The following is a 27,322-nucleotide window of genomic DNA, read 5'->3' as shown; positions in this document are numbered from 1 at the left end:
CAATTCTGAGGCTATGGAAAATAAGCATGAAGAAACTTGCCCAAATACATGGCCTCTATTTATTTGTCCTGTGACAAGCAAGTTTCTTGTCCTAGCATTGTGAACACTTCTGCCAATACACAAGTGCACAATCTCATGAAAGCACAGGCTAAAACTCACTCAAGAGTCTGTGAAAGGAATTGCTAACTATTGGGTGAAGTCCACATTTGTCATCTTCTGGCTCAAACTAAAAAGCAGAGTGTTTCTCAGAGCAGACCAGAAGGGTGCCTTTAACTGGAATGATTTTATGTACACATGGCCTGTCCAGTGGTCTTGTCAAATGGGGGAATATAAATTCAGAATTAAAGCTGTTGTGCTTCCACAACTCTGTCCTCTGCAGGAGACATCTTGCATTCTCTCCTTCCCTCTCTAGCTGTATCACTAAGTGAGTCAGCAGCATCCAGCTGCTCCTCAAGACAGAAAGCTATCACAAAACAGTGTCTTTGGAAAAGGAGGGGTGGAAGAAAAGAGCCCACAGAGAGCTGCAAAGCATTAAAACTGCAGGAATGCTTACCCTCAGGGTCCAGGAGCTTAGTAAGACCAAGGTGTTGCTCTGCAAGGTTAAAAGCATTTTGCAGATTGTAGTGTGCATTTGATTTCTTCAGCTTGTCAAAATCAATCAGATCAGGCCTAGACAGGATGAAAAATTCTTTAGATTTCCCAAAGCACAGTGCAGCCACCCTCAAATGAACAAATGAAATAAAATGTGCAATTCCCAGAAACCCTGGCCTCTCAGGATGCCAAGGTTTCACTTGCCCAGTGCCCCTGTATGTTTCAATGGCATATTAAAGGAACTAAGTAATACTCAGCACAGGGCAGAGCAGCAGAACCTAGCCCATGGCAAAAAACAAGGATAGTTTACCATAGATAAAGGTGACCTGGAAAATAAACAAACAGTCAAAGCTGTGGTCACACAGTCTCTCCTCACAATGATGGATGCATGCAAGCTCTCTCACTTCACCCGAGCTTGCCAATGGGTGGCATTGCCAGACATGTCAAAGTCCAGCTCCAGACTGCCCAGGGATTTCTTTCTCCTCCAGGCCATCGCTGTGCCCCAACCGCCAAACCCTCAATTCTGGGTGACCAGAGCTCAGCATGGGCTACTCAGTAAGGTATAAACGCCTCTCCTCCAACCTGGTCACTCACAGAATGAAACAATCACGTGTATAATTTATTCTCTTGAAACCAAACACGACTTGCGATGTGAGAAGCTGTTGCCCAGATGAGCTTACAGTGACCACAAGAGTGAAAGGCAAGTTGCTGTAAAACTATCAGCAGTTCTTCCACTTCCTCCCCTCAAAACACAGCACACGCTGTACCAGTCCAAGCTTTCAAAATCCATAAGGACGTTTACCCACACATACCTGTGCTTATGTATTAGTGCATTGAAAGCCATCCCATCCCTCCAGCTTGTTGTGAAGTTGTGAATGTTGACGTTGGGGTAACTGCCAGAACAAAAAGCAAAGAGAGCATGATCAATACAGCATTTCTGCTGCAGCTCTGTATGCTCTATCACTAAGGGCTGGTCGCAGGAGTGACATATTTGTTGTAAACCTGAGGGTGGGACGTTACCATCCCATAATAGACAAGCTATCATCACAAATGGTTTCTAATCAGACAGACACTAGAGGTAAGTGCATGCTATTTAATCCTGTAAACCCAGCAGAATTGCTATGCATTCCTAAACGAAGGCTCTAAATGCATCACTTGAACGCCTTTTTTAATAACTTGCTGCCTAACCTGAAGCCTAGGATGTTTCAGATCCCTACAAGTTTAAAGCATGATCCCAATTCAGCTACTGGCAAATAATCATTTTCAGGTACTCAGAATATCCAGTTCAAGAAACAGTTGGAGGAAAACAGAAGAGTGAAACCTTTTCTAAGGATGCAGGTGCCACAAGAGCAGTGATGCATTAAGTTTTTGTTGAAACTGCTGTGCCAGGGCATCTTCAAGGACTGACTCTATTCACCTTCTGACTTTTAAACAAAGCACATATGATAGCCACCTTCATGCCCCATGGGTACAAGGATTCCAAATTTGTCTGGTAAGTTTGGTATTTTTTAAGTCCCCCACAAATTTCTGGGTGCTTACAAACCACTTTTCTAAGAGTTCTTGGAAGCAGAGGATTAAATATATTGCTACAATAATGCTGAAGTGCCCCAACTCATCAGCGGGACACTCATGTTTCATGGGGTAAACATGCAACAATGGATATTTAAGTATACAAAAAGGTCACTGTTAGAGAAATGTTTTGGAAATATTTCCATTTATGAAAATCACTCAAAAGGAAGAATTAGAATGATACATGGATATTCAAATTCACACTAGGAATCCATGTGCCTAATCAGGGAGCATGTCACAGTAGCCACCTTACCATCGGTTTTGTTTTCCTTGCAGCTCTCGAAGTATTTCTATGCCACAAATTCTGGTTCTCCTTCTAGTTCACAGTAAAAGATCCAACCAAGACAAGAAACTAACCTGCACCTTTGCTGCTATCTTATCCACCACGCTGGGTGGATCCCACTACATTGCATTAAACATGAACAGAAAACCCATTATGCCTGGAGTGCAAAAATACTGTAGGAAGGCCAGAATCCATTTCAGCACTTTTAACGCTTAAAATGCACATCTGTGTCTTATGTCATTAAACAAAAAGTAATTTCATGTTTGAGCTTTGAAAGTAAGTTTAAAAAAAGTCTGAATTAAGAGCAGCTTTTTATGCTCAGAAAATCCTAGTCAGTCAATACACACAGATGCAGACAGAAAACAGCAAATCTTCAGCTCACCCATGGCCTGCTCACATGACAATCAAAAGGGAAAGTTTGACTATAATTCCATGGAACAGCTCTGTTCCTTCTATATTTTTCCCAGAATACACATGAAGAGCTGGAGACCCAGGACCTGTTAACTTCACTTTCACTCTCACAGTAACAATTCAGCACAGAAGCTAGTGGTGTATTGGCTAGTGGTGGTCTTGTATTCTTTACAAGAAAGAACTCAATGACTGCATCCTCTAAAGGTACTGCAGACCAGAGCAAAGCTGAAATTGTTTTAAACACCTGCATACCTATGCCACTTTATATGGAAAGAGGGAAAACTGGTGGCAAACACCCTAACACAGTTATTTCTTCAAAGTAGGAGTGGACAGGAGTCAGCATATGCTATATATGTTCATGGATGATCAGGTTGGTATGTTTATTGCACAGAATTAATATAATAAATTCAGAATTTTCTGATTTGTAAACAACAGTTCACTTCTCTTGGTTGGATCCACTTAAGGATATATATGTACTTGCCCATTTAAAATGATTTCAATGAAAACTCAAAATTCTGTAGCGCTTTAGAGATAATCACTTAATCCACGCTTACCCAGCTGTCTTCATCTGGCACCACAAAAGCAAAGCATCTTTAGCAGATTTCTTCTCCTTGTTGTCCTCAGTTTCAACACTGATATCTTGGATCTGAAATTAACAAAGAAGCTTTGTTCATTCCTCCGAGTAAACACCATTTTTTGCCTTTTTTTTTGAAAATATGAAAAAATTCTATCAAAAACATAACAAAGGAAATCTATGATGAAGGGCAAGGTGGAAGTACGTGAAAGCTTTTCCTCATTTAGGAGCATTCATCCCAGAAGAAAGCTTCATCTGCCCTTATTTTACAAGAGGATTTCTCTTTTCTTTAGTCTGTAGGCAAATAATTTAAACTTCAGCAGAGAACATTTCCAGTTGTCAAGGCAAACCCTGTTCTATACAGCATTATGGTTTCACCCTACATGGCACCTCTTCCAGCTCACTGGGGCTGAGGGGCACAGCAGGTAGCGGTCTTTTCAGGGGCATCAACAGGCAAAAGCTAACCAGGAGTTTCACAGGAGCAAACACATTTTCCAACCTCAAGCTTGGAGGAAACAGTGTTTGCCCTTAGCAGCATCGCAAATACATGTTCCAGATTCTAGGCTGGTAGCATTTTTTTTAAAAAGGAAAAAAAAATAAATAAATAAAAAGGCAAACATTTTTTCTTTCATATGGACAAAAATATCTTCTTTTGCCCAGAGAAGCTGTAGATGCTCCATCCCTGGAGATATTCAAGGCCAGGTTCGATGAGGCACCCTAACCTAGTGGGTGGCATCCCTGGCACTAGGGTTGGAACTAGGTGATCTTTAACATCCTTCCAACCCAAGCTGTTCTATGATTCTGTGATTTTATTGAGACAGTTCGCTGCTTTTTTAAAAAAAAAAATAATAATAATAATAATATCATAGTTTCAGTGAAGCAACATTGCTATTGCTGAAAGTTAGGCAGACAATTTTTTGCCTTTTCTGAGGGCAAAGAACAACGTGCAACTTGCTGGAAAACAAGAAACCACTGCCTTCAAGTGAGACGCTAAAACAATTCCTGTGGGCACCCTTAATCCATTTAAGCACAATGTCAGCCAGGATAATGACAATCAGTGCAGAGGTGATCAACAGATGAGTGTAGCATTTCCTTCTAGGTCTGCAAGAGTGTCTACGTCTGTGACTGGAGTTTCATATTTATTAGGAAATCAATAAAAATAAAAACACTTGACCCTGCCAGATACCAAGTACCTTTGATCAGTCCCCTCTTAAAAAGCACAATAAAATAGATGTACAAAACAAGTATGGAAATCTCGGACATGTGTATAGGTATGCACGTATCCTCACCTGGAATCTCAGGATAATAGTCCAAATAAGGCCAAGCGTCAGCCTGTGATTCCCATCCACAATATCATGAGATCCCATGTTTTCCAGGTGCACTCGTTGCTCTTTCAGGAACTGGAGGGCTTTATCAACATTCTCCAGGCAATGGATGCGCATCCTTCCCTTAGTTGGTTTGGGCTAGAAGGTAAAAGAGGAAGAAAAACATGTATTATTGTAAACGGAAGAAAACAAGTGCTTGATTTCAGTCGAGGCAGGTGAGTCACCCACATTGCCAACTGCCAGGCAGCAATCCTGCATGCATTTGCTTTTCAGATTCAGGGGCCTCTTTGCATCTGACAGGGCATTCACCCAAGGTTAGTGGTAGCACGTCAGACCCACGGCAGGATCGCTAGCACCCCAGACCTGTGCTGCACATGCTGGGTGGCCCATTCCATTGGCCTTTCCAAATGTTTTCCCTGCTTACTTCCTTCATTTTTTCCACCTAGTCTATTCACTCACTACCTGGCAGATAATTTATTTCATTAAGTTCATGCCACACCTATTACATTTTCCCAAGATGCTCTTTTCTCTCTTACAAGTTCTTCCACACTTGAAAAGAAGATCCTAAAGATAAATAAATGAAACTGCTAACTGGCAGATGCACGCAATACAAGGAATTGGTAGCAAATGCTCCAGAGAGCATCTGCAAATACAGGTGCACGCACTCCGGAAGGACAGCTCAGATTTGAACTGCAGATAGTTAATAAAACACCCTGAGAAAGAAATTTCCTTCATTTTTTGGTCAGTCAGAGTAGGATAAGTAGTATGAAAATAACAGACAAGATTTATTCCAAACAATGCCTCCGGGGGGGAAAAGGGGGGGAACTGCCACACCAACATAACACAGTTTTATGAAGGCCTGGCACAAAAGAAAAAAGCCAGGAGCACATCAGCAGCATATAGAGGTCAGCTGTAAAACTGAAGACAATTAAAGCAACTTTGTTCTGCGGTAAGGGTTACAGCTGAAGAGCTTGTTCTGTGCCCACTGAGATGCCACCAAAGGTACCTAGCCAAACTACTAATTGACATGATCTCTTTGTTTTCTACAGCAAATGTAATTAACTGGCCATGGAAATAGTGCAGCAAAATCCTTGCCTGAGTCTGCATTTGAGGGGAAGAGTTTCAGTGAGAGCCATAATACGTTCCCCACAAACTGCACCCTGACTAGCAGTCACCGAGATGAAACGCTCACTAGAAAGATGCCCTTCGGGACATGTAAATTCCTGAGGTCCTTAGTTTCACTTCAGTTCTCAGCCAGCACAGTTCTCCACTGGAGGCTGGCAAACAGAGCAGATAAAGTCAGCCCATAGCTTCCAGCAAGGGCGAGCATTTCCAGGAACCGACCCTGCTTTGGGTGCAAATGTTGCTCAGAGAAGGCTCTCCAGAGGGACAGTGCTGCATCCATCCTCCTGCTGGCTCCACCAAGTCACATTTCAGTGAGTCCTTCACAGCACAGCTGGGAAGAGGGGTCCAAGGGAACAGCACCAGTTGCAGGGCAGGCGGAGGCCCTTCTCACTTACCTAAGCTGTAACCAGAGTATACTCTAATGCCTCAAATTATTTAGCAGAAAAGGGGATTAAAACACTGCTTCTGCTCTCAGAAGCTCCAGCACTGAGGTGACAGAGCTAATGCCATTCACCAGAGATGTTTTAGTCAGATCCTGGGCCCAATGGTTCCTAACCACACCCTGTATGATGGCATATCCCACAGGAACGTGGAAATGTAACCTGCAAGTGATCAGCAAGACCTTCCCTCCCCACAAACAAGGACTTTATGCGAGGCAGCAGAGTACACGCAGTGAATCTGAACAAACGAATCCAGCCCCAGGACCTGCAATGCCTGGCAAAGGGGCTGGCCTCCCAGCACCTGTGCCACCCTCTGCCCTGTGGCAGGAGCAGGCTGCTGTTCCTCTTGTGCTCCAGGACTAGGGGCACCCTCTGCTGCATGGGGACCACAGCAGCTTACTGCTAGTGCAGTCTGGAGCTGTTCAGACTACGACTTATTAGTAGGCTGAAAAGGCACTGCAAATTCCTGCACAGACCAGTGTCACCTGGCTGAGAAAAAATGCAGAGCACTGGCAGGAGACAGGAGCTTAAACCTTTTGGTACAGCAGCACAGGCAGGTCGTGCAGTCTTTACCGACTGTTCTGCATCACGAGAAGAGCTGTCGGAGTCCTGTTTGTACAAGGTGTGGCTGCACTTGCCACGCTCTCCTGCACAGCCTCAGCGTGAGAAATAATGTGAGGCACAACTTTCTTCTTTACTGGGCTAACACAGACCCAGAAAACTAACCAGAGGGAAGACATGCTCAAGACCATGCATATTACATTTACCTGAACTAAGAGCCTTCTATTATTTGTTTTAGATCAAAACCCTTCCCTTTTCCAATGGGAAACATGACCAAATTCACTACAGAGAATCTGTTTAAACAGTTCGACCTTTGGGCATCCAGGATTTGTAAGGAATTTACTAATCCTTTATCTAGTGATGGAAGAAACTGAGCTAAATGCTCAATTTTATGCTGAAAACAATTCTCAGCTTTATTTTCCTGCTTAGAAGAAACTGATTAACAGCACGTGCAAACAAAATTACAACCATCTTTTCATACTGGTTGGATTATTTTCCACTTTGCTCAGTAAGACCATTGATGCTGTTGTTTTATTTCCAAATACTGGTCTGTACAAAGGACCTTATGTAGTAAGGACTAAACACTAGCATTAGGGATCAAGTTGAGCAAAAAGGAGAAGATGTAAATGTCCTTATTGCACTCTCATTTTGAGGTTCTCCAGTATACCTTCAAGAAGTCTGTGTTTTCATCATCAAAAATCACAACAGCTTTCAAAAAATGCAGTTTGATCAAATGTGGCTGGAGGCCTTACAGGGGGCAAAGGGTGGCCCTGCTTCCTTCATTAGTATCCTAAATACCAGACTCTGCTCCACAGGCTCCAGCTCCAGAGTCCTGGAGTCAAATGCGGGGAAAAAAACTCCTGTTCTGCTGCATCAGTAAACACAGTTTATTAAAATAATTATCTAGGCGAGTTTCGGAGTTTGTTTATTGCTTTCCTACCACTTGATATTTGTCTCAATTTTAAGTTTTCTGCATAAGACACTTCATAAGACACTGCCTTTACATTTGTGCTTGGGTGGCGTGGTGGTGTCAGAAGCTACCCAGTAACAGCTACAACAAATTCCAAAGGGCTGGAGAACATCAGCAAGTGGATGCTACGTGCTGATCCTACTGGAATTTTTTTGGTGTGTGTAATTGTCTCAAGGTTTAGTGCATTGTGTTATCTGTATTCTTGTTTGCAGAGGAAGGTGTGGTGGAATGTACTGTTCAAACAGAGACTGCTGTCCTCCAGCCTGAGATAACGAAGTTACAATAAGAATCTACGGTAGTGCAGACAGCTGCCAACACGATATGCAACCGATGATGCAAGTTTAGATCCAGCAGCCTCCTGCCCCCTCCCCACCCAAACAGCTGCGTAAGCTCTGTTTGCATTTTTTAAACCTGGAGTGAAAAATGTAAATGAATCATGCAGCAAGAATCACATGTCTGGTCTGAGCTTCACCGCTGCTATTTGACACTGAAAGCCAAATCTTGGCAGGTAGATATGAAGATCTAAATAGAGGTGCCAGAGTTGCTGCCCAAATCCTCGAATAATGTGGCATGTGGATCTTAGTTACTCATGTAGGAATAAAATCTGACCTCAGTGCTACCTGTGGTGAACATGTGAAACCTAATACCTCCCTGAAGTAAATTACTTGGCACAGAGCAACTTATTTCAGGCAAAATGTAGTTGACAAACACTGAGACTGTTTACCTCCATCCACACAACACCAGGACAGGGTACTTTCCTGCATGTTAGAGTTCCTTTTTACCCTCAGAGATGCATTTGGAAATCTCCCTCTCTTGCCTCGCTGTACAGATGTTACACTGCGGGCCATATGTTCAATTCATTACCCAGAGTCTTAGCCCATGAAGCTTCCATTAATAGGACTGCTTGATGACAAGCGATTACACAGCCCCAACCTCATGTAGCCTTAGGTCTTAGCTAAAGACCCGTATTTCTTTGAAAAGATTGCTTTAAATTGGGTAGTTAAGAGCACAGCCATCATTTAAGGAGCAGAATGAAAGGCTGATTCCCAGCCATCTCCTCACACACGGTTTTCCTGTCATGCAGCAGCATTTTATTATTTTTTTTTCACTACAAAGCTTTTCTTACTCACCAGCTTGTGCTGGTTTCATACCTAAAGAAATAATTTGGCCCATTTATTAAAATTCATTTTAAGTATTCCTCTAACCAAAAAAAAAAATCCAAGCCTTATCTATTTGTAGGGAACTCAAATAGTCCCAGGTGCATTCCTGGGCAGTGGGGATGTGACCAACAGCACAACAAAAGCCACTGCAGAGCCCCCCAGCGTGGGCCTGGCTCTCTCCAACCTATTCTCCACACCCTGCAGCATGCTCTAGGGAAGGCAGTACGTAATGGGGATCATTCAGTGCTCCGCTTCTGTAAGATCCAGGAGCAGGCAGAATACTGCTGGAAGTGCTCAGCATCTCACCAGCAAGAAACATTCAAAGACAACTTTATCTGATTCCTACTGAAACCAACAGAAAGATATCTTAACGATGTAGGGATTCAGCTATTCCGGAAGCAACAGACTTTTTTTCCCATTTAATACATAAGACATTTGCAGTGTTGAACCCTCAGTACTCATTTTTGCTGTACGTCAGTTGGGCCAAGCATTCACTAAAACAAACGAAAAATACACAGTGAAAACTAGTAAGCAAACACTTACAAGTCGCTCTCCTGAAAGAACTTCCAGAAGTTTGATGAGCATCCTTCCATCACGAAGGTCAGTGTACAAATCCGTAATTCTGCATGACACACGTGCCAAGTGGGAATTAACCCACTTTGTGAAAGTCTTCTTCTGAACTGCCTCACGTTCATCTGTTAAGAAAACACCACAATGTTACCCAAAATAAATGACAGTTCACATGCTTGAACAAAAACATTATGTTCAAATACATCTAATCTAGTAGGTGAAAGAAGCTGGCTTCTTTTCTTATCAGTCATTGCAGAAAATGTGATTTTTCACCCAAAATCCGCCTCTCTCCCTATCTCACAGCATTTCCTATCACAACTGGGAATTTTACTGAGTAACTATCTATGGAATAAATCTGGAGTATAGATTGCAGACTTACATGCTGACCATGTAAGCAGCTTTCTCAAGGTGCAAAGAGGTCAGTGGTAAAGCTGCAATGTAAAAGCCACTTTGGACTGATCAAATTGTCCAGTAATTTGCTCAAGAATTATCTTCCACCACTGGAAGAACAAGCCAACTTTTGCTCTTGAATACACAAACAAATCCAGAACAGATCTCCTGAAATAGCAGCGGTCACTTTGAATTAGCATATGTATAAAAGAAAGCAGAGACCAAAACTTCTCATTTATTCCCCCTCACCTCCATTTATTTGCAGATTCAGCATCTGTAACTGTATTTACACAACATCAAGATGAACTTTTCTGTAACTGCATGTTTGAGGTAGAGTTGCATTTATTTTAACCATAGAAAAACAGTCTCTTTCCACTTTCCCTTCCCAGAGTCTTTCATAACTGTTTATACACGAAAATGTTGGCTATGAGGGCTCTCTTAATGCACAGGCTCACTGCAGCCCACATTAATTAAGAAACTCCCGAACAGCTATCTGCCAAGCTGAGAACTCTCAGACAGAAATATTAGACTTCTCCATGGTTAAATTCTTTTGCCAAGGGTTTTGGATGAAGCCCTTCCTTGTTAGCAGAAAGTCAGTTCACTGAGCTGGGAACTACGATGGACCAAATTTATCACAACACAGGTGCTCAAACTTGGACTCCTAAGTCCGTAATTAGACAGACAAATGGAAGTGGTCTGCTTTTCCAAGCAGCTGGGCATCTAAACCTCCCAGAGGTCTCTTTAAAGTTGTTGGCACCTTTGGAAACAGGACATAAAGACTGGTAAATCCTAACCAAAATGTAACATGTCCAGCTCTGAGAACTCAAAGTACTGTGCTCTACGCACACGAAAGGTTAGTGGCCGTGCGTTCAGAGGAACCCACAGTTCAGATGCAGACTTCCCGGGATGTCAGTGCCTCCCCAGCTTCCCAAGGAGGGCTGTGCCCACTCCCTGGCAGCAGCAGGGAGACAACTCCAGCCCCTTCCGAGCCAGCTGCAGCGTCCCACTCGTGGGACCATGGGGCCAGCAGCAAAAGCCTGATCCTGGTGGCAAGGAGTGACAAACAAGCTGAGGCTGAAGACTACAGAAAGTTAGGAAACAAGGAAAAGGAAAAAAGGCAACAAGATAAGATATACTCTAATACAACAGCGGTAAGGAGGAGAAACCTGAAAGGGAGTGGGAGAGCAGCTCAGCACTTTGGTGGTGGTTTGCCTGCTTACACAAACCCCACCCCAAGATCTCAGTTCCTCCCAAGTGTTTCTGAACTTACTCCTGCCACTCGACCAGGTGGTAGGAAGTGCCCTGGAGCTAACACACTGAAACTATTCCACATGTAACAGCTTTTGCCCACCTAGAAGGTACAAAATTAATTAAAAAACAATAAGAGTGTTGGAAAGACGTTAAAGGTGGGTTTTGTGATCAGTCAGCAGCGCATCCTGCGAACCAACACTTTCCTTCTCCTGTTTGTCCTCACCACCGATGCAGCTGCGGACTGCGAGGCCATAGGAGGAGCACAGGCACTGGGCCATCTTGGATCTGAACGAATCCTTGTGATGGCTGGTGCTTTTTGAAAGAAAAGTCCAGTGGAAATTACCACAGCTCCCTTCAGCAGCTTCACCGCTTTGAGCAAGCCCCCAAACAGCTCAGCAAGTTTATTTCATCGCTGCAGTCTCTATACAAAATCCTAACATTCACAGATCCCCGGGTTATGTTCATCCTGAAGAGAAAAACGGATAGACAGGATCCTACAGATACAGCCGGACACAGATAATCTTACATAAACAAGTAAGCTATCAGATATCTCCATGAAGCCATCCGTTAAAAAAAAAAATCTTTGGTCAAAAGCTATGGTTCTCAACAACCCTCCAAATTCGGGATCGGGATAAAAGTAATGGGTGGGAAAAGAGCATCCATGTGGCCTTAGTAAAAAGATGAAGGTCAGAGCCTGATTTTGAACAGAAAAAACGTGACACGGGAAAACCATGACGTGCCACGTCAGGCTGTGAAAACTTTGGTGCCACAGTATTAATTGATGCCAGCTTAGGATCCGCTGCTGCTGAAAGGAAGCCTCAGAAAGCCCAGGCAGCCGCAGGCAGCACTTGCAGCAGGGGGGAGCTGATGACCACCCTGGGGTGGTCCCCCAGAGAGGCTTCCCCACCCCAGCACGATCCGTGGCCTAAAGGAGGGTGTGGAAGTGTATTTCTCAGGTGGCAGGGGTTCAGGGACAGAAGCGTGAGAAAGTTCAGGAGAGCAACTCCTTTTTGGCTGTTCAGCATTGTGAATCACACCCAGTTATTGGAGGGGGGAGGGTGGGAACAGCCCCTGTCAGGCTGGAGGCCCCCTGTGCTTCGGTAGCCAATGTTTGGTGCTACCAGGCCTGCTTTCTTTAGACTTCTTCACGTACAGCTGCTGCCTCTCCCCTCTTACCTTCCCATTTCCTCAGCACCGCTTTCTGCGGTCTTCTAGTTCCTGTTTACAGTGAGAGGTTCAAGAGTTCGGTTGTTTTTTTCGGGCTCCTCAGCTCCCCACCCTTGCTCTCATCTTCACTCCTCGCACCTGATCCCCACCCATCCTCTGTGGCGCCATCCCCCCTGCTCGCTGCCTGACAAAAGCAGTGTCAAAGTCCCTAGGAGACGCCTTCGGCGCCATCTCCACATGCTGAGCCTGCTGGCGGCTCTTCACGTGTCCGAGCAGCTTCACTGCTGCAGCCCTCAGTGGCTTTTTGTTCTCTCCCCACCTGTGCCCCGATTCTCAGCAGGAAGGGCCAAGGGCTCTCAGCAGGGCTGGGGACCCCCGGGTGCTCCCTGCAGCCTCCGAGAGCTGGGTCCCCACACTGGCCTGCAGCCGCCCGCTCTCTGCCAGCTTTGGGGGACAGCCAGCAACTTATCTCCAAAAAAACACCACTGCAGAGACACAACAGCTGTCAGCCTCCTGACAGGCCGGCCACCCAGGAAGGCCACTCTGTAACGCGCCTGGAGCTCAGCTCTCCAGATCCCACTGCCAGCACGGAGCGGGCAGAGCCGTGCCTGCTGCCCCGACAGAGGCTGCGCTGCTCCTGTAACATGGGAAGAACCTGCACGTCTTGGAAGCTGTGTGACGGGGGCCGGTCATGTTAAAACCTCGCTTGCTGATTTCTACATGGCGTTTCACAACGCCTGCAGGTTTTTGCAATGCTTTCAAACGCTTTCAAACTGAAGCTGTTTTTCTGCTTCAGGGTTTCAGGTTAAAACACACCTAGAACTAAAACCCGTGAATCTTGGTTGTGTTTCAGGGCCAGAAACAGGCACACGGAAAGCTGATACTTAAAGCTCTGACAGATCAGCTAAGCTCAGAACACAACTATGGCTATTTTAATGTGTGGTGCCACACAAAAACCTACACGGGGCCAGGTGCATCCAGGAGGGATGGTGCCAGAGCTGTAACGCCAGCGCTGGGCTCTGAAGCACTCTTTATGCATCTCATGTGATCGCTTCGACCAACGTCCTTCATACCTTCAAAAACACATTTTTAGGTTCTGAAGATTAACTAAACCAGAGGATATGGGTGGAGCTCCAAGCGTCCTCCAGCTTGTGAAAACATTTGTTTCCCAAGGGTAAAGAGAAATGCACAACATGCAAAACAGGCACAGCAGGAAAACGGAAGCCGCTCTCACAGCAGTATTGATAATAGAGAATCCGACTTATCTTGAAGCAACACTAGGAAGGAAATTTCCTTTATGCGGAAGCCCCCATGACAATACTAGTAGCACATGGCAGCTTGCAAGCTCCAGCTCTGTGATTGTGATAAATCAAGGACTGACTTTGTTTAGGAGTTAGTAAATAAGCTGCAGCTTATTTCACTGAAACTCACAGAAACAGCTTTTCACTGCAACTAGCAGAAAGCAGGGCTGGAGGGGATCTCAAGCAGCCATCTAGCCCCCTCACCGTCTGAGGAGAGTCATTTCTGCCTCTGCTAATTTGATGACAAATAAAACTGATCAAAATGTTGTCAGCTTTCTGAAAGACCAGAGCCGTGTCTGTCTGAATTGCTGAATCCCTGGTTCAAGACAGCAGGAGGGGGCCACATCCTCCGTCTCCTACTGTTCCACGCGCTGAGGGAATGACAGGGCTGGGCCAGGATAATGAAGCACATCTCTTAGTAACTGCCCTGCAAAATGCATGGCTCCGAGAGCTGGCTGTGAGAGATGCGGGCTGCTCCTGCACACCAGAAAGCATTATCAGCCCGCGTCCCTTTGCACAACACCACCGCCAATTGCTCTTGTGGCAAAGGTTACCTGTGCGGCTGCTTGTTTTCTAAAAACAGCTCCAAGACAATCTGCTGCCTTCCATACCGGTCAAACCACATTTTCAACAAACTGACCTTGAATCCGCTTAGAACTGAACGGCAAACATGTTTGGCACTCACTGCTGCCAGCCCAGCACAGGTACAATGACTTGCAGTGTGCAAAAGCTACTGCCAGCACCCAGGCTGAAAAGGCCTCTGCACCCAGCCAGATTATCAGCAAAGGGAGTGCTCTGAAAGGAGCTGAAACGCTACTGAAAAACAAAACAAACAAACAAACAAAAAATAGAAATTAAAGCATAAAAGGAAAGCTGAAAGCAACAGCGAGTGTCTAGGATGGCTGCTGGGTGCTTGGTGCATGTGCAGCTGCCTGGAGAGAGTGCAGCAAATTCTCCCTGCCAAGTCCAGCCAGTGGGCAGCGCGCTCCATGCACTATCAACATTTGTGTCATACGTCAAGCAAGGCAAATTAAGGATGAATTTTAATCCTTAACTTCAAATGCTCTGTCTCCTGCAGGTTTAAGTCCTTTCTATTTTCCGTGCTGGAAGTGTTTTCCTGGCTTAAAATTATTATTTTTTCACTCTAGCAACAAACGCAGCCAGCATGCACCCTACGTGAAGCACTGCTAGGCACCCTGACTCAGAGAGCAGAGGAGAGTTGCTTCAGGCACACTACTTCTGCTGATGACATCCAATATCCACAGCGTCCCTTAATTCTCTGACCCTAGCCCAGGCTAACCATGCAAAGGGAGAAACAGAGCTTGCTTTCACAGGACGATGTAGCCATTACTGTAGGTTTTCAGGGCGCAGGATAGCGCTGCATGTTTTCTCAAAGCTGCCAGTATATGGAGTTAAGCAGCCGGTGATATTCAGTGTCACAAATTCCAGCCATGCTCAAAGGTTTTTCAACTGAGAAAGATGCCTGAGAGTCAGCTACTGGGACCAAAGCGCTGTGATCAAACAAGAATTCATCGTGAAGCAACATGCATGTGTGCACTGGGATAGCCACAATGACTGAAGGCTGCTGGTGAACGCAAAGTCATTTTTGTTTGGGCCTAATCTCCCTTGTTTCAGGTAGGCTTGGGCAAGGCTTGTACAGAACATCTCCACTGTGCAGCACTTTGGGAAAGAAACGGTGCTGGTGGCTGCTGCTCCTGGAGCACGGTGTCAGAAGGCAGAGCTGGGTGCTCAGAGCAAGGCTGGGCTCTACCAGAGCCCTGCGACCCAGGCAGGGAGCAAGGCCCCGGCTGCATTTTGCGAGCACCTGACAGCTCAGCGGGGTGGCTGGGGGCAGCGAGCTGATGCGATACTAAATATAACCCCAAGGGGAAAAAAGCACCTCTGCATATCTGTACTGGCACGGCTGAGGGGAGAAACATCTGCTTGGATAAATGATCACCAGGTGACGGCCTTTCCACACAGCTGCTGGACGTGCTGTGTCAGTACACGTGGCGATAAGAAGCCCAGGGAGAACAACACAACGAGCACTGCACACAGGCACCTGTTACACACACAGTCTACATTAAAATATGTTGGAATAGATCAATGGGAAAGAAAATGACAGAAGGAGGAGGGATCGCCCAGTGAGGAGGAATATCAGGTGTCCTTAGAGGGAAGGAAATGAAGCAAGCCTCTCTTGATGTTCAACCATCCCATGACTATTTCACCTTCAGCAGTAAGAGAATAAAACCAAAGGTGGATGCTGCTTTCCTCCAGCTGCAGATAGTGGAACAGGAGTGAAGACAGAAGTAGATAAAAATGGAAAGAAAGGGGCTGAATGTGGAAAAGAGAAGTCTGTAACAACACACACACACAGAGGCAAGGAACAACTCGGAGCAAAACCCGCAGGAAGCCAAATCCGCATCTTGCGCAAGCAGGTGGTACGTGTGGCTCCAGTGCCTCGAAACCACCAGGTAAGCTTTAGAAGAAGTACCTCCTTCACTTTTATTTTGGATAGTTTAACATGGAGAAGTGACTGCAGCTGATGACTTTGATCAAAGCAATCTGAATTTGCTATGGTTATTGGTAAAAGCAATCTTTGGTGCAACTTCCCCATTAAAAATGGTGAGATTATGGCAAAGGTTTTACATGCTGGAACATGACTTAGGCAAGAACTTGAATGCAAAGGTGAAAAATGACAAAGCAACAATGTGATTTTGCTCATGCTGCGTTCAGCTGGTGATTTGCATTAGTAGCAAAACCTTTGCTGTTTTCCGGACCCCACTGCACAGACAACATAGTGTTCACAAGTCCGGACTGTGCACAACAACCTGCTCTCTCTTACTAGGAAGCACCAGTCAGCTTCTAAATCCTATTAAATATCTACCCTTCTCTATTAAACATTGCAGCACGTGACTACTTTCACTGCTGAAAACGCTCTGAAAATAAAAAAGGGAAAGCTGCATAATGCAGCATGTGGAAAAAAAACAATTCTGCTGCTTTCTCTTTGATGTCACTAAACCTCCCTTGAACAATGCACTGATGCACAAAACAATGTCTGGTAGCCAGCCAAGCATTACAGGGCCTGGAAGGGCAGGTCCCTTCATTGTCTTTATTTTTACACAGGGTCTATGGCATTTTGGTGTCAGCAGTACAAAAATAAACCCTCTAAAAGCCAGCTTTGGATCCGTGTAGGAGAATGATTACGTTCATCTGCAAAAAATTGCTGTAAAGTCTCCCACAGCATATAAGAGAAACATGAAAGTCATCTGGGTTTAACAGATTAACCTGGTAGAAGAACTCAGATTACTTTTTTTTTTTTTTTTAATTCGGAAGACAAAATTGATGTATTTAAGCAGATTCTGAGAGAATCAGTTCAGCTCTCTCTACCTTAGTACAAACCAGGGAGCTGCACATTTAACTTCAGGACAACTGCAATGCAAAATTGAGTAAATATCTCCTGCACCAGGACAGCTCCCTGCTCTGGGAAACACTGTGTCATTCACCCCATTTCCTAAACATTAACCTTCTCTTTTTTTTTTTTTTTCCTGGTATTCTGGGATACCAACTGCCTGCTGGTTTTCCTGGATGAAACACAAAGCAGCTACAGAATGGCACCCTTCCTCGTGGATGAGGGGAACGGGTCCATGTTTCTGCGCGCTGCCCTCGGGAACACCCACACCCAGCCCTGAAGCTTCAGCCACCACCGCCCTGGCTGAAGCAGCCCCGCTCCCCTTCCCCATGTGCGTTACGAGAGAAATAGCCCAGAGGCCCAATACCTGATCTCCAAACTGTATTTAGATCAATGTGTTAAAAATGCTTTTACAGCAAAATAGCAGAAGTGGAATAAAGAAATTAACGTTGTGGCCTATGGAGCGTCCAACACGTAGTTCAAATGGAGGTCCTTTAACAAACAGCAAGAAAATACCTCAGTGTTGCTCCTATTTAAAATAAGCAACACCTTAAGGCTGATTTGATGTTAGTGTCATTTCTTCCCTTTGCATATCAGACAATTCACTTCCTTGGCAGGACTATGGAAAAAGCATTGGCCTGTCCCCAGACACTGAGATTCACACCCCACAATGGAGAGCCTGAGGTCACAGCCCTATTTCAAGCACACACAATCTTGCAGGGTCTTTGCAACTTCCTTTAAAAAACACGAGGAGCATAATGCAGGGAAACACAAGGATTTTTATGGAAGTGGGGCAGTGCTATTAGTTTTGTTTGTGCCCAGGCCACTGGCTGATTAGCAGTGGTGCACAGGCGAGGAGAAGGCTTGGCACAGAACATGCTGGGAACTCCCTAGGTCCATCCTATTTCTTTCCCTATTCTGCAAACCCAGTGGAATGACAGAGATCTTACAGTGGATTCCCACTGTAGAGGAAGAAAAACGTGGATAGGAAGTAGGGGGTTTTGCTTTTTGTTTTTACATGATTTCCCTTCTGCTGTACTCTTTTTCTTCCAGTCCTCCTCCTCCTCCTCCACTGCAGCTAACACTCTCACAACCTGCTGTATCTGCAGCCCAACTACGTGGCCAGACTGGGATCCTCCTTAGCTAGGTATTTGGAAATATGAAGTTATAATTGTGGAGCAGAGATGAGTCAGTAAGGGATGGGCATCAGGACTCCATGTTCCCGTCAAGACAGGGAAATGGACACTGAGACCCCTCCTCATAAGGAGCCAACCTGGGCACGGCAGACACCTCAGCCCAAGACCTGCTGCTGGTGCGAGGCTGAACGTGCCCACCAGGAGGGTGTCCAGACACCACAACAGGCCCCCAGAGGCTGCAGGCCATCCTTCAGGACATTCAGATCTCAGCAGCACAAGACCCTCAGCATCCCTGAACCTGCCCCTGTGTTCAGCAGGATTGTTGGACCAAATGTACTCCTAATGCCCTTTCCAACCCAAGGAAGCCCATGATTCTAAGAAGTTTGGCAATATCAAACAAACAGGCCAGTAAATGAACTGCCAGCATTCCCGTGGAATCCCACTGAAGGGTCCCAGAGAGCTGTAGGGTCTTTTCCTTCAGCTGAGGCACAGGTTGAGATGTTGTGTGGAGTGAAAGGTCAAAGCTGTGTGATGTTTTCACTATGCTTCTTCAAAAATTCGTTGCAATCAGAAAGAAGAGTAGATGAAAGAAATGCCAAACCTCTGTTGGTTTCATGTTTAAATCTAATTTCACTTCAATGACAGAAAAGCATGAATAGAAAATAAATCTATGATGAACGCATTTAATCCTTTCAAAATATTAAATCTGGGTACTAAGAGATGTTATCATTATAATTAGTTGCTGTTAAATTATAATTTTCATTATCACAGAAATATTTTAAATGGAAAAACATGTATTTAAACAACGACTGTGTTGATCAGGTATTAATAACAGTTCCCCTTTAACAGGCCAATTTTATAGCCTTACTGAACAATGCGCTTAGTTCACCCAGTTTCCATGGTCACAGAACAATCTATTATTGGTAATTGCAGGCTGCAGTGTAGAGGCAGACACACGACGCTGTGCCAGCAGGCTGCCGAAGGAAAGCAGCAGCACCACAGGTAAGCTAGGCCATGGCTCTGTGTGCTTGGGATCTAAGCTGAAACCCCAAATACACCCCCCAGGACAAAAGCAGAAGGACTATCACCAATAAAAACCCAGCAGACTACAATGACAATTACTTGTATAACTGAAGGAACCCGTGTTATTTATCACATGCAGTTATTTCTAAGAAGGGAGTTTTTAAAATGAATGAAATTTAATGAGATTTGAAACAACCTGCTAATAAGAAGCATTAGAGGAAAAACCCCTAATCTTCTCTGGCTCTAATCTGCAAATCCATCATGCAGAGCTCCAGCTGAAGTTGTCTGAGAACAGCACAACTTGGGCCTTCCCCTGTAAATTCCTGCAGAAAAGCTCCAGAACATGCAAACACAACATAAACTTTAACATACACAGACTGCAATCAGTCACTCCATGCATTAATGGTCTTCCTTATGAAATTCGTGTGGTAATTACAAAAAAAAAAATCTGTCTTTTCATGCCATACTGACTTTCTTGTGACTTCTGAGGTACAAGCAATTTGCACACAAATTCTAATTCCTCATCTCAAAATTTTCCTTGATTCCAGGTCATTTACTGATCTGCTTTTGTGGAACAATGGGGCATGTTCAAGCAAAATCATTTCAGCCTTTGGAGTTATGCAGGAGTGGGGAAAAAACAAATACTTTGCTAGTACAGAGGAACCTGCCCATAGAACAACTTTCAAAGCAGTAGCAGAAAAATGCAAAAACTCCCTTTGTTTGAAACTCTAGATTATCTCTCTGAGATTTAAAAGGTGGCGCAAATTTGAAGGAATTAGTTGAGTAAAATAATACTTTGAACGTCTTAAATATGTATCTTCGTTCAGAAACATCACTTGTTTTTCTGGTCTTGAAGTGGACTCGTGAGTCGTACTGGATCAGGAACACACTGACTGCACAACCTGAAAAGCTCTCCATGCTACAAAGGTGTGGCTTCTCTTGAAGTTATCTGTGAGAACTCCCAATAATTTACCTTTGCTTGCTTTAATTTTTAACTCAATGAGAGAATGCAACTGCCAAACATCACCAGTTCAGTGTGTGCCAGCAGTGGAAGAAGCACCCACCACCTCAACCAAAGACATTTCGTTGATGCCACTTTAGTCATGCTGTGGGGAGGTCTGCACTCCAGCTTCCCCCCCCACCAAAAAAAAAAGAAAAAAAAAAAAAAAGAAGGAACTTAAGTGTTTGGGTTTTTTTGGTGCCTTGGTTTATTTATTTGGGGGCAAGCATTGCTTGCTCGTTTTGTGTATTTTTATACTCTATGAAATACAGCAATCAAGAAGAGAAACAGAGCTCAAGAACTCCTGAAAGCTGAGTGCCTGATAAATGCTCCAAGTGTCTATTACTGTGACATTAATGCCTTTATATAATTCAGGGGCCAGTTAAGCACAGAACTATGGCACGTTTGCCTTCTGCATGTGAACAGGCTCTTTGAACTCACTGTGTGCTTATACCCCCAAAATAATCTTATACACCTTCTTAGCCAAATTGCACAGAGACATGCGTACACAGGCAGTTGTGAAATAATTTAACTGATACAAAGGCTGGAAATGTCTTGAAATCCAGCAGGAGGCAAGAATTCCAGAACATGAAAATGCATTTATGCCATCTTACGCAGACCGTGTGCAATTTCTTTGAGTGTTCCCAAAATGTGAGATGTGACAGCGCAGTGCCTACAGGTCTCCAAATATACAAGTATATTTAAGCCTAACTCAAATGCACAAGAACAAGCTCCATGAACACATCTGAACCTGAAGCCCAGTGACCTGCAGCTGGTGCCCAGGAAATATATTGCAACTTGGCAACAGGAGCTAAACCAGAAGGGAAAGTTGGCTTGCACATGATGCCAAAAGGCGTTCTGGCACTAGGCAGCTCATAAGCATACGCTTGAAAACTCTGCTAGGAAATGGCTGGAGTCGGCCACGCTCATGCAGACTGGAGGAGAGGTAGAGGAGAGCCCCGTACCCAGCCCGCTGACCAGGTACTGCCGAGGTTGCACTGAGCTGGGCAGTCGTTTCAGGCTGTCAGGCAAAACACTGGGAATAAAAATTCCCCCTCAGATGCTGCTTTATTTTGTGTTGCGACAAGTGGCAGGTGCTCCTCTCTCTTCTCCTTCCCTGTGGAGCGCACCCCACCAGCATGCACGTGCACAGCCAAAGCCTTCACGTGTCAGGTGTCATTAAGCCCTGCCTGTTCTCCAGGACAACTCGAGGCTGCTTTTACTAAAAAGAAATGCGTGCAATGAGGGACCAGTGGTAACACGGCTGGCCGCAGGCACAGAGGGTGAATAAACATTTTTCTTAAGCGGCAAAGAGCATTGTCAGCTTCCACGTGCTGGCAAGGATCAGTGCAACTGCCCATTAGGAGCAACTGTTTCAGTAAAACAGATTTTTATCATGGGTATTTTATGCTATCTCCTATTAGTTATCATTATTTACTTATTAATTTTGGGGGGTGGGGAGGAGGCACAGACAGAGAAGATTCAGTAGTGTGTGAGTAGCAGTGGATTTGTCAAAAAACACGTGCTGCAGCTTCCAAGACTCCCATGGTGAACTGCCTCCATAAGGACCTAGGGGACAGCCACAAAAACCATGTCCAGGCACAACCCGCACATCAGCTGCTCCTGGAGGCTGCTGGATTACCTGGGCACCTGCAGAAGGGGCAGTGACCAGGATGTCACCTAGGGCACAATCAAGGAATTGTCTACAGGCACTGTCACTTGTCTAAAACAACTCCCTTGTGCTGGATGTGAAACCTCTCTGGTAATTAGGTGTGGCCAGGAGCACGAAATGCAACTCACGCCCTACAGGGCAAGTGAAGCCTGCTGAGACAGCAAAGGAAGGGGAGCAAATCACCTCTGAGAAAGCAAATGTGATCCCCACCATCACGAGTAAAACAGTTCCTGACACCCTTTCCTCCTCCTCTGGGCTCCAAATCAGAGCCTCAATCAACCAGACTTTGGTCACTTAACCAAAGACCCACCACATACCGCAAGGTCTCTGCAGCCCTGGCCCCTCAGTGTGGCGCAAGAGGAGAAATGCTCCCCACAGCCCTGCTTGGGGTGCTGACGCTGCTGCCCCAAGGAATTTCCTTTATTTAAGCTACTTGCGACACTGAGCACTTAAAGGTAGGGTTAGCCCAAATTATCAAACTCCCCAATGCACAAGAATAGCGCAGAGGTCACAAGTTCAGAACCAAGCCGATGTCTGACGTTTCCAGACACCTCCCTATTTATTCAGAGCTGTACTGAATCGTCATTCCGCAACGACTATGACTCATGCAATCAAAGTACAGTCACATCCGCAATTTCAGAGCAATCTCTTTCATTATATTGCCAGACAACCTGGAAAAGCTGAAAAGAGGAACACACCCTGAAAAAAAAGGCAGTTGCACTACCATAGTAAGTCTAGTTTCCCTGGAGATAACCAAGGAAAGATATTAAACGAGATGCAGAATTAATAATTACCCAAAGCAAACTGTAGTCAGTTGACTGCAGATGAGACAGCCCTGTTATCACTCTCCTGTTTTTCCTGGAACCAAATCATATTCAAAAAACTGGAAGCAGTGCCTGGGCAAAACAAACACTTGGCTTTTTTCTTTTTTTTTTTTTTGGTAAGGGGAAGGGAAAGACTGAACCCAGCTCACGGGGCCAGAGTGGAGAAGCTGAACCCCAAGAGGAGCAGTTATTTGAGATGAACGAAGGAGCAGGCCTGAATCTGAGAGACAAGGTCTCCTGAGGGAGAACTGAGCCATTGTGTGGGTTCACTGCCCTTGATGGGTCTCCCTTGGCTTAGAGCATCAGAGAAGGGGGCTTTGCAGATTGACTGGCTTCCTGGAAAGTTTGCCAAGCCCTTGAGTTAAACGTAGGTATCTTTCCTACACCAGAGGGTTTTTATCAAGAAAAATCTGGGCAGACGGCATTTATTTTGTTCAGAAAGACTCAGTCTCTTTGCAACAAGGCTCTGTTTTGTTCAATCTTCACAGACTTACAGCCACCCCTTTCTTGCGATTAGAGTCCTGTGGTAACAGATAATTTCTGTACCTTGGCACCACACTTTATTCACTCTTTTGCATGATTCTCTAGCTATTTTAGCCGAAAACTCAGTTCTGATAAAACTAAACCAGACAGACAAGGAAATCCGAAACTAACAAAACACAGCCACCCAAGCCCACACCAAGCCTCGTGAACATTCACCTTGCCACTGTGACAACAGCCAAGGCAGAGACGCTTGCAGGCTCTGCAAGGAACACCAAACTGATTCCTGCACAATGCCACCTGGGATGATACTTCTGCTTGCTAAGGCAGGGAATATACAACATTTGTAAATGAGAAATCATATTTATGACCTTCCCCTCAAGCTCAGCAGAGTTTTACTGAAAGGTGTGCAAAACTGGATATTCTACCAAAGCACAGCTCACACACAACACTGACCCTGTCAAGTGCAAGCTTGTCCTGCCGGCGTAGCTGAGCCTGCACTGCCAGGAGTTCCAGTTCTCGTTTTTTATGAACAAACCCAACTTGACTGAACATGGCATTATCTACATTTCCAGTCATCTCAGGGAAAAGGCCGCTCGCTAATGCCAGACCTTTCACAAGGCCTCTGAGAAGCCATGAACACGGCCTCTGGACTCTGCCACAATTTCTGCATGCGTGCCAGTCTGACTGCGCCTCTCCCCTCGAAAACTGAAGGGCCTTTTTCTTTAAGCTTCTTTCTACGGGAAACAGTGGGGCATTCAGCCCCGCTAGGGAGAGCGGTTAATATTAGTTTGGCTACAGTAGTTCTCTTCCAACAAAGGCGGCTCTCAGCCCGGGATACCCTCGTTCCAGCAGCAAGTGTACAAGGCCTTTGTGTTAACGTGGGCTCTCCCAGCCACTGTGACCTCAGGCTCCACATCAAAGTCACAAGCATGAGTGGTCACCATCCTGCTTGTGTTCCTTCCTCTGAAAGGGATGGAAGGATTCTGCTGCGTGCGTTTTTAGGGGCAGCCAGCGATTTTAGACTGTCCTTACACGGCCTCCTTATTTGCCTTAAGGCTATCGTGGAGGACAGCAGGGCCAGGACTGCCTCAGGTGCGAATGCCAGCCCCAGTCTGGTCTCTGCGTGACTGAAACGCGCTGGAAGGCACACCAGGAGCAAAGCCCTCCTGCCTGGAGCCAGGCAGGGAGCACAGGCCTGCTGGGGCCACAGGCCGTGCTCTCTGCCAGTGACCCTCTGAAGGGGCCAGCAGCCAGCATTAGTCCCAGCAGCCCAGCTAGCAGCTGACCTGTCTCCTTATGGCCCCTCAGGCAGGCAATGGGTTGGTACCTGCCAGCCCTGGTGCTCATTTCCACATCAAATTCCACTCGGGCTTTCTTGTGGGAAGAGCAAAGTAGACTCTAAAACGTTATTTACTTGATTCTCTGTCTTTCGCCACAGCTTTTAAATTTAAGAGACTAATTCCCAATAATTGGCTTAACAGTTTTCCCAGTCCTGTTTACTCAATAGAGATAATTCATTTTCGCATAAGGAAAAACGTCATTGTCATACTCTGCTACTGAATAGCTGATACTTAATACTTCCTGGTGTAACTGAAACAGGAATAAAAAGGTCTTCAGAGCTGTTAGCAGTCAAACACTTTGAATGAACTGGCTCACCACTGTGCAGTTACTGCAACTACTGCCATGAAATTCAGGATGCATGCATAAGCGGCAGGTACGTGCACCTTCCTGATCCCCACGCCCTGCGCTGTGGCACCACAGCAGAGTAGGTTAGCACAGGCAATAGGAAATATGGATTTTGTGAATCATGCTGCAAATCTGCTATTTGATTTTCTTCAGCTTGGCTCCTTGGCTTAGGTAGCATTTTACCCACTTTGGTTATTAAAGCATGGACCCAGGAGAAAACAAAGACAGAAAGAAAAGAAGAAAAAGAACAATCTCACAGAACAGATTTCAGAAAAAAATCAAGAATGAAATCCTATAATTGTCCTGGCTTTTAATCACCACTTCCATCTCCATCTGCAGTCTTATATACTGCCTCACTTGCCACAGAAGTTAGTGGCAAAAACCTACAATCGATTTGAGTGGGGCTCTTGTACAGAAGAAATATTTGGAATAGGACCCTGCACTCCTACGTGGTTACAACATGCCTGCGGTACACTGGGACTGTCTGGGGCATTTAGCTCATTAGACGTGCCCAGCCAGAAACACAAAAGACCAGCTCCAGTGCTAGCACAAATCGCTGTGTTTCCAGATTCCCAGAGCCACGGGGCTTTACACCAGTTAAGTACATCACACAAATCATTTCACTGTTCTAACTGGCAACAAATTGCCCTGGGGGTATTCAAAGATCACCTTACCATCACGTGTGAACGTATCTGCTTACAAGTGTTGTTTACTTCACAATTTCAGAGCCACAGAGGTACACAACAATTGCCTTTTTTTTTTTTTTTTTTTTTTTTTAATATTCCAGAGCCAGAGTTTTCTCTTTGTTTTAACATTACATTGTTTATCCAAATAGTTAGAAACAAATAATACAAATGATCTAAATAGAAAGTGAAGAGAACAGAATACAAAAAAAAAATTAAAAAAAATGGAGGCAACAGTTCAGAGTTGTGAATTTTCAGTTATTTCAGTGTGGAGCCAAATACAATTCAAACGTGTACTTTTTCAACTGGATCAACAGTGACCACATCAGCAGAAACACTCTACTCTGTGCTGTTTTAATTTGCCTTCTGCATCTCCCCAAGTTCCAAAACTCGCAACCAGAGGGACACACTTCTCAGAAATCTGAAGACGTGAAAAAGGATTCAGAGCTTTTAGAAAGAGAAAGGACTTTAGGATAAAACTGTTAACTTCAGTACCTAGGAGATTATCAAGATCTATTTTATTTCTTTAACAGTAAGAAATATTTTAGCTCTCACTTAGTCTCGAGCCACAGTAGCAGTTTATCTAGCAGAAAAGATGGAGTTGCCATTCTGTCCTCAACAGCCCTGCAAAACAGGGAAAATACACTAACATGTTAGTATTAACAAACTAATATGTTTACTGCTTACCATTTGTTCTGAAAGAAAAGCTTTGGCAAGAACTTTCTGTTGAGTTTTCCTAAAAGTCTCGCTTTTATTTTGTTTTTAATATCACAATTGGTAGAGAATCCTGGATTCTCTATCATTATCATTGCTGCCCTCTCCAGCAATGGAGAGGGCAGCAATGATAAGGCAGCCCTGACAGCCCTCTTGCTGATTCTGCATCAGTTTTGTGCCACAGCTTTCTTTCTGGTAAAGAAAGGTAAGAGGATGTGGAAAGTTTAAATTTGACTGGTTCATTTTTTGAAGAGACAAGAATCGAGTATAAGGCCTAGCAAGTAATTTGGTAAAAACGTTCCTTTTGAAAAAGAACTTGGATATGTTAGCTACAACACTTACCCAATCATTTCCTCCAAGTTAAATCCTGAAATTACACACTCAATTAGTTGGCAAGATCGCTTTTTATAACCTTTTCCTAACAACTGTCCTTTTGAAACATTTCTAGACAAAGACGACTTTCACCAATATTCAGCTACCATCTTTGTTACAGATGGCTAAAATGCCATAAAACTGAGTCTAACGTTCAAATATATTTGCAGAAAGACTTTACATCAGAAAGAATAAGGGCCCGGCTATCACAGACATGCACGCTGCATTTGCAATTGCTTAAGTCTTTGCAAATCTGATAGGGCTTCCAACTATTTAGCTCGTGCCCACATATTCACTGAAAACAGAAGACTGAAGTATGCTGTGACATGAAGATTTTGGAAGGGTTGCCGACAGCAGCAAACCAAGCAAGATTTGCCAGAAGAATATGGACATATTTGCAATTTATGTGGGTCTGAGGTGGGGGGGAGAGAGGAAACAAACACATAAACTTGACCCATTTCATCTGAAATTAAACCTTCCCCTGTTTCACCTTTAACAGGAATTGCCATGACAAGAAGTGTCAGTGACCAATTTGGTAGACAAAGTAGGATGTCCTTCAGCAATCACTGCCTGTAGCTGTGCAGGTCACTGCTAGCAAGCGACTGTGAAAGCCTTCAGCACGTAAATCT

The 27,322-nt window shown here is 44.8% G+C and overlaps 1 protein-coding gene across 2 annotated transcripts in view; it reads right to left on the bottom strand.

The window, feature by feature from the left end:
• The window catches only part of SPTBN1 (spectrin beta, non-erythrocytic 1), a 135,194-nt gene that overhangs the window by 46,977 nt on the left and 60,895 nt on the right, over positions 1-27,322 (bottom strand). For both annotated transcript variants that reach the window (XM_032185876.1, XM_032185877.1), the window contains 5 exons: positions 9,553-9,704; positions 4,718-4,891; positions 3,409-3,500; positions 1,404-1,484; positions 554-669 (listed from right to left, as the gene is read on the bottom strand). In XM_032185876.1, the coding sequence (XP_032041767.1) occupies positions 554-669; positions 1,404-1,484; positions 3,409-3,500; positions 4,718-4,891; positions 9,553-9,704 (615 nt within the window). The remainder of the gene's footprint in view (positions 1-553; positions 670-1,403; positions 1,485-3,408; positions 3,501-4,717; positions 4,892-9,552; positions 9,705-27,322) is intronic.

This window comes from Aythya fuligula, chromosome 3 (genome assembly GCF_009819795.1).
Source record: "Aythya fuligula isolate bAytFul2 chromosome 3, bAytFul2.pri, whole genome shotgun sequence".
NCBI classification, from domain to species: Eukaryota; Metazoa; Chordata; class Aves; order Anseriformes; family Anatidae; genus Aythya; species Aythya fuligula.
This window is presented reverse-complemented; position numbering and strand designations above follow the sequence as displayed.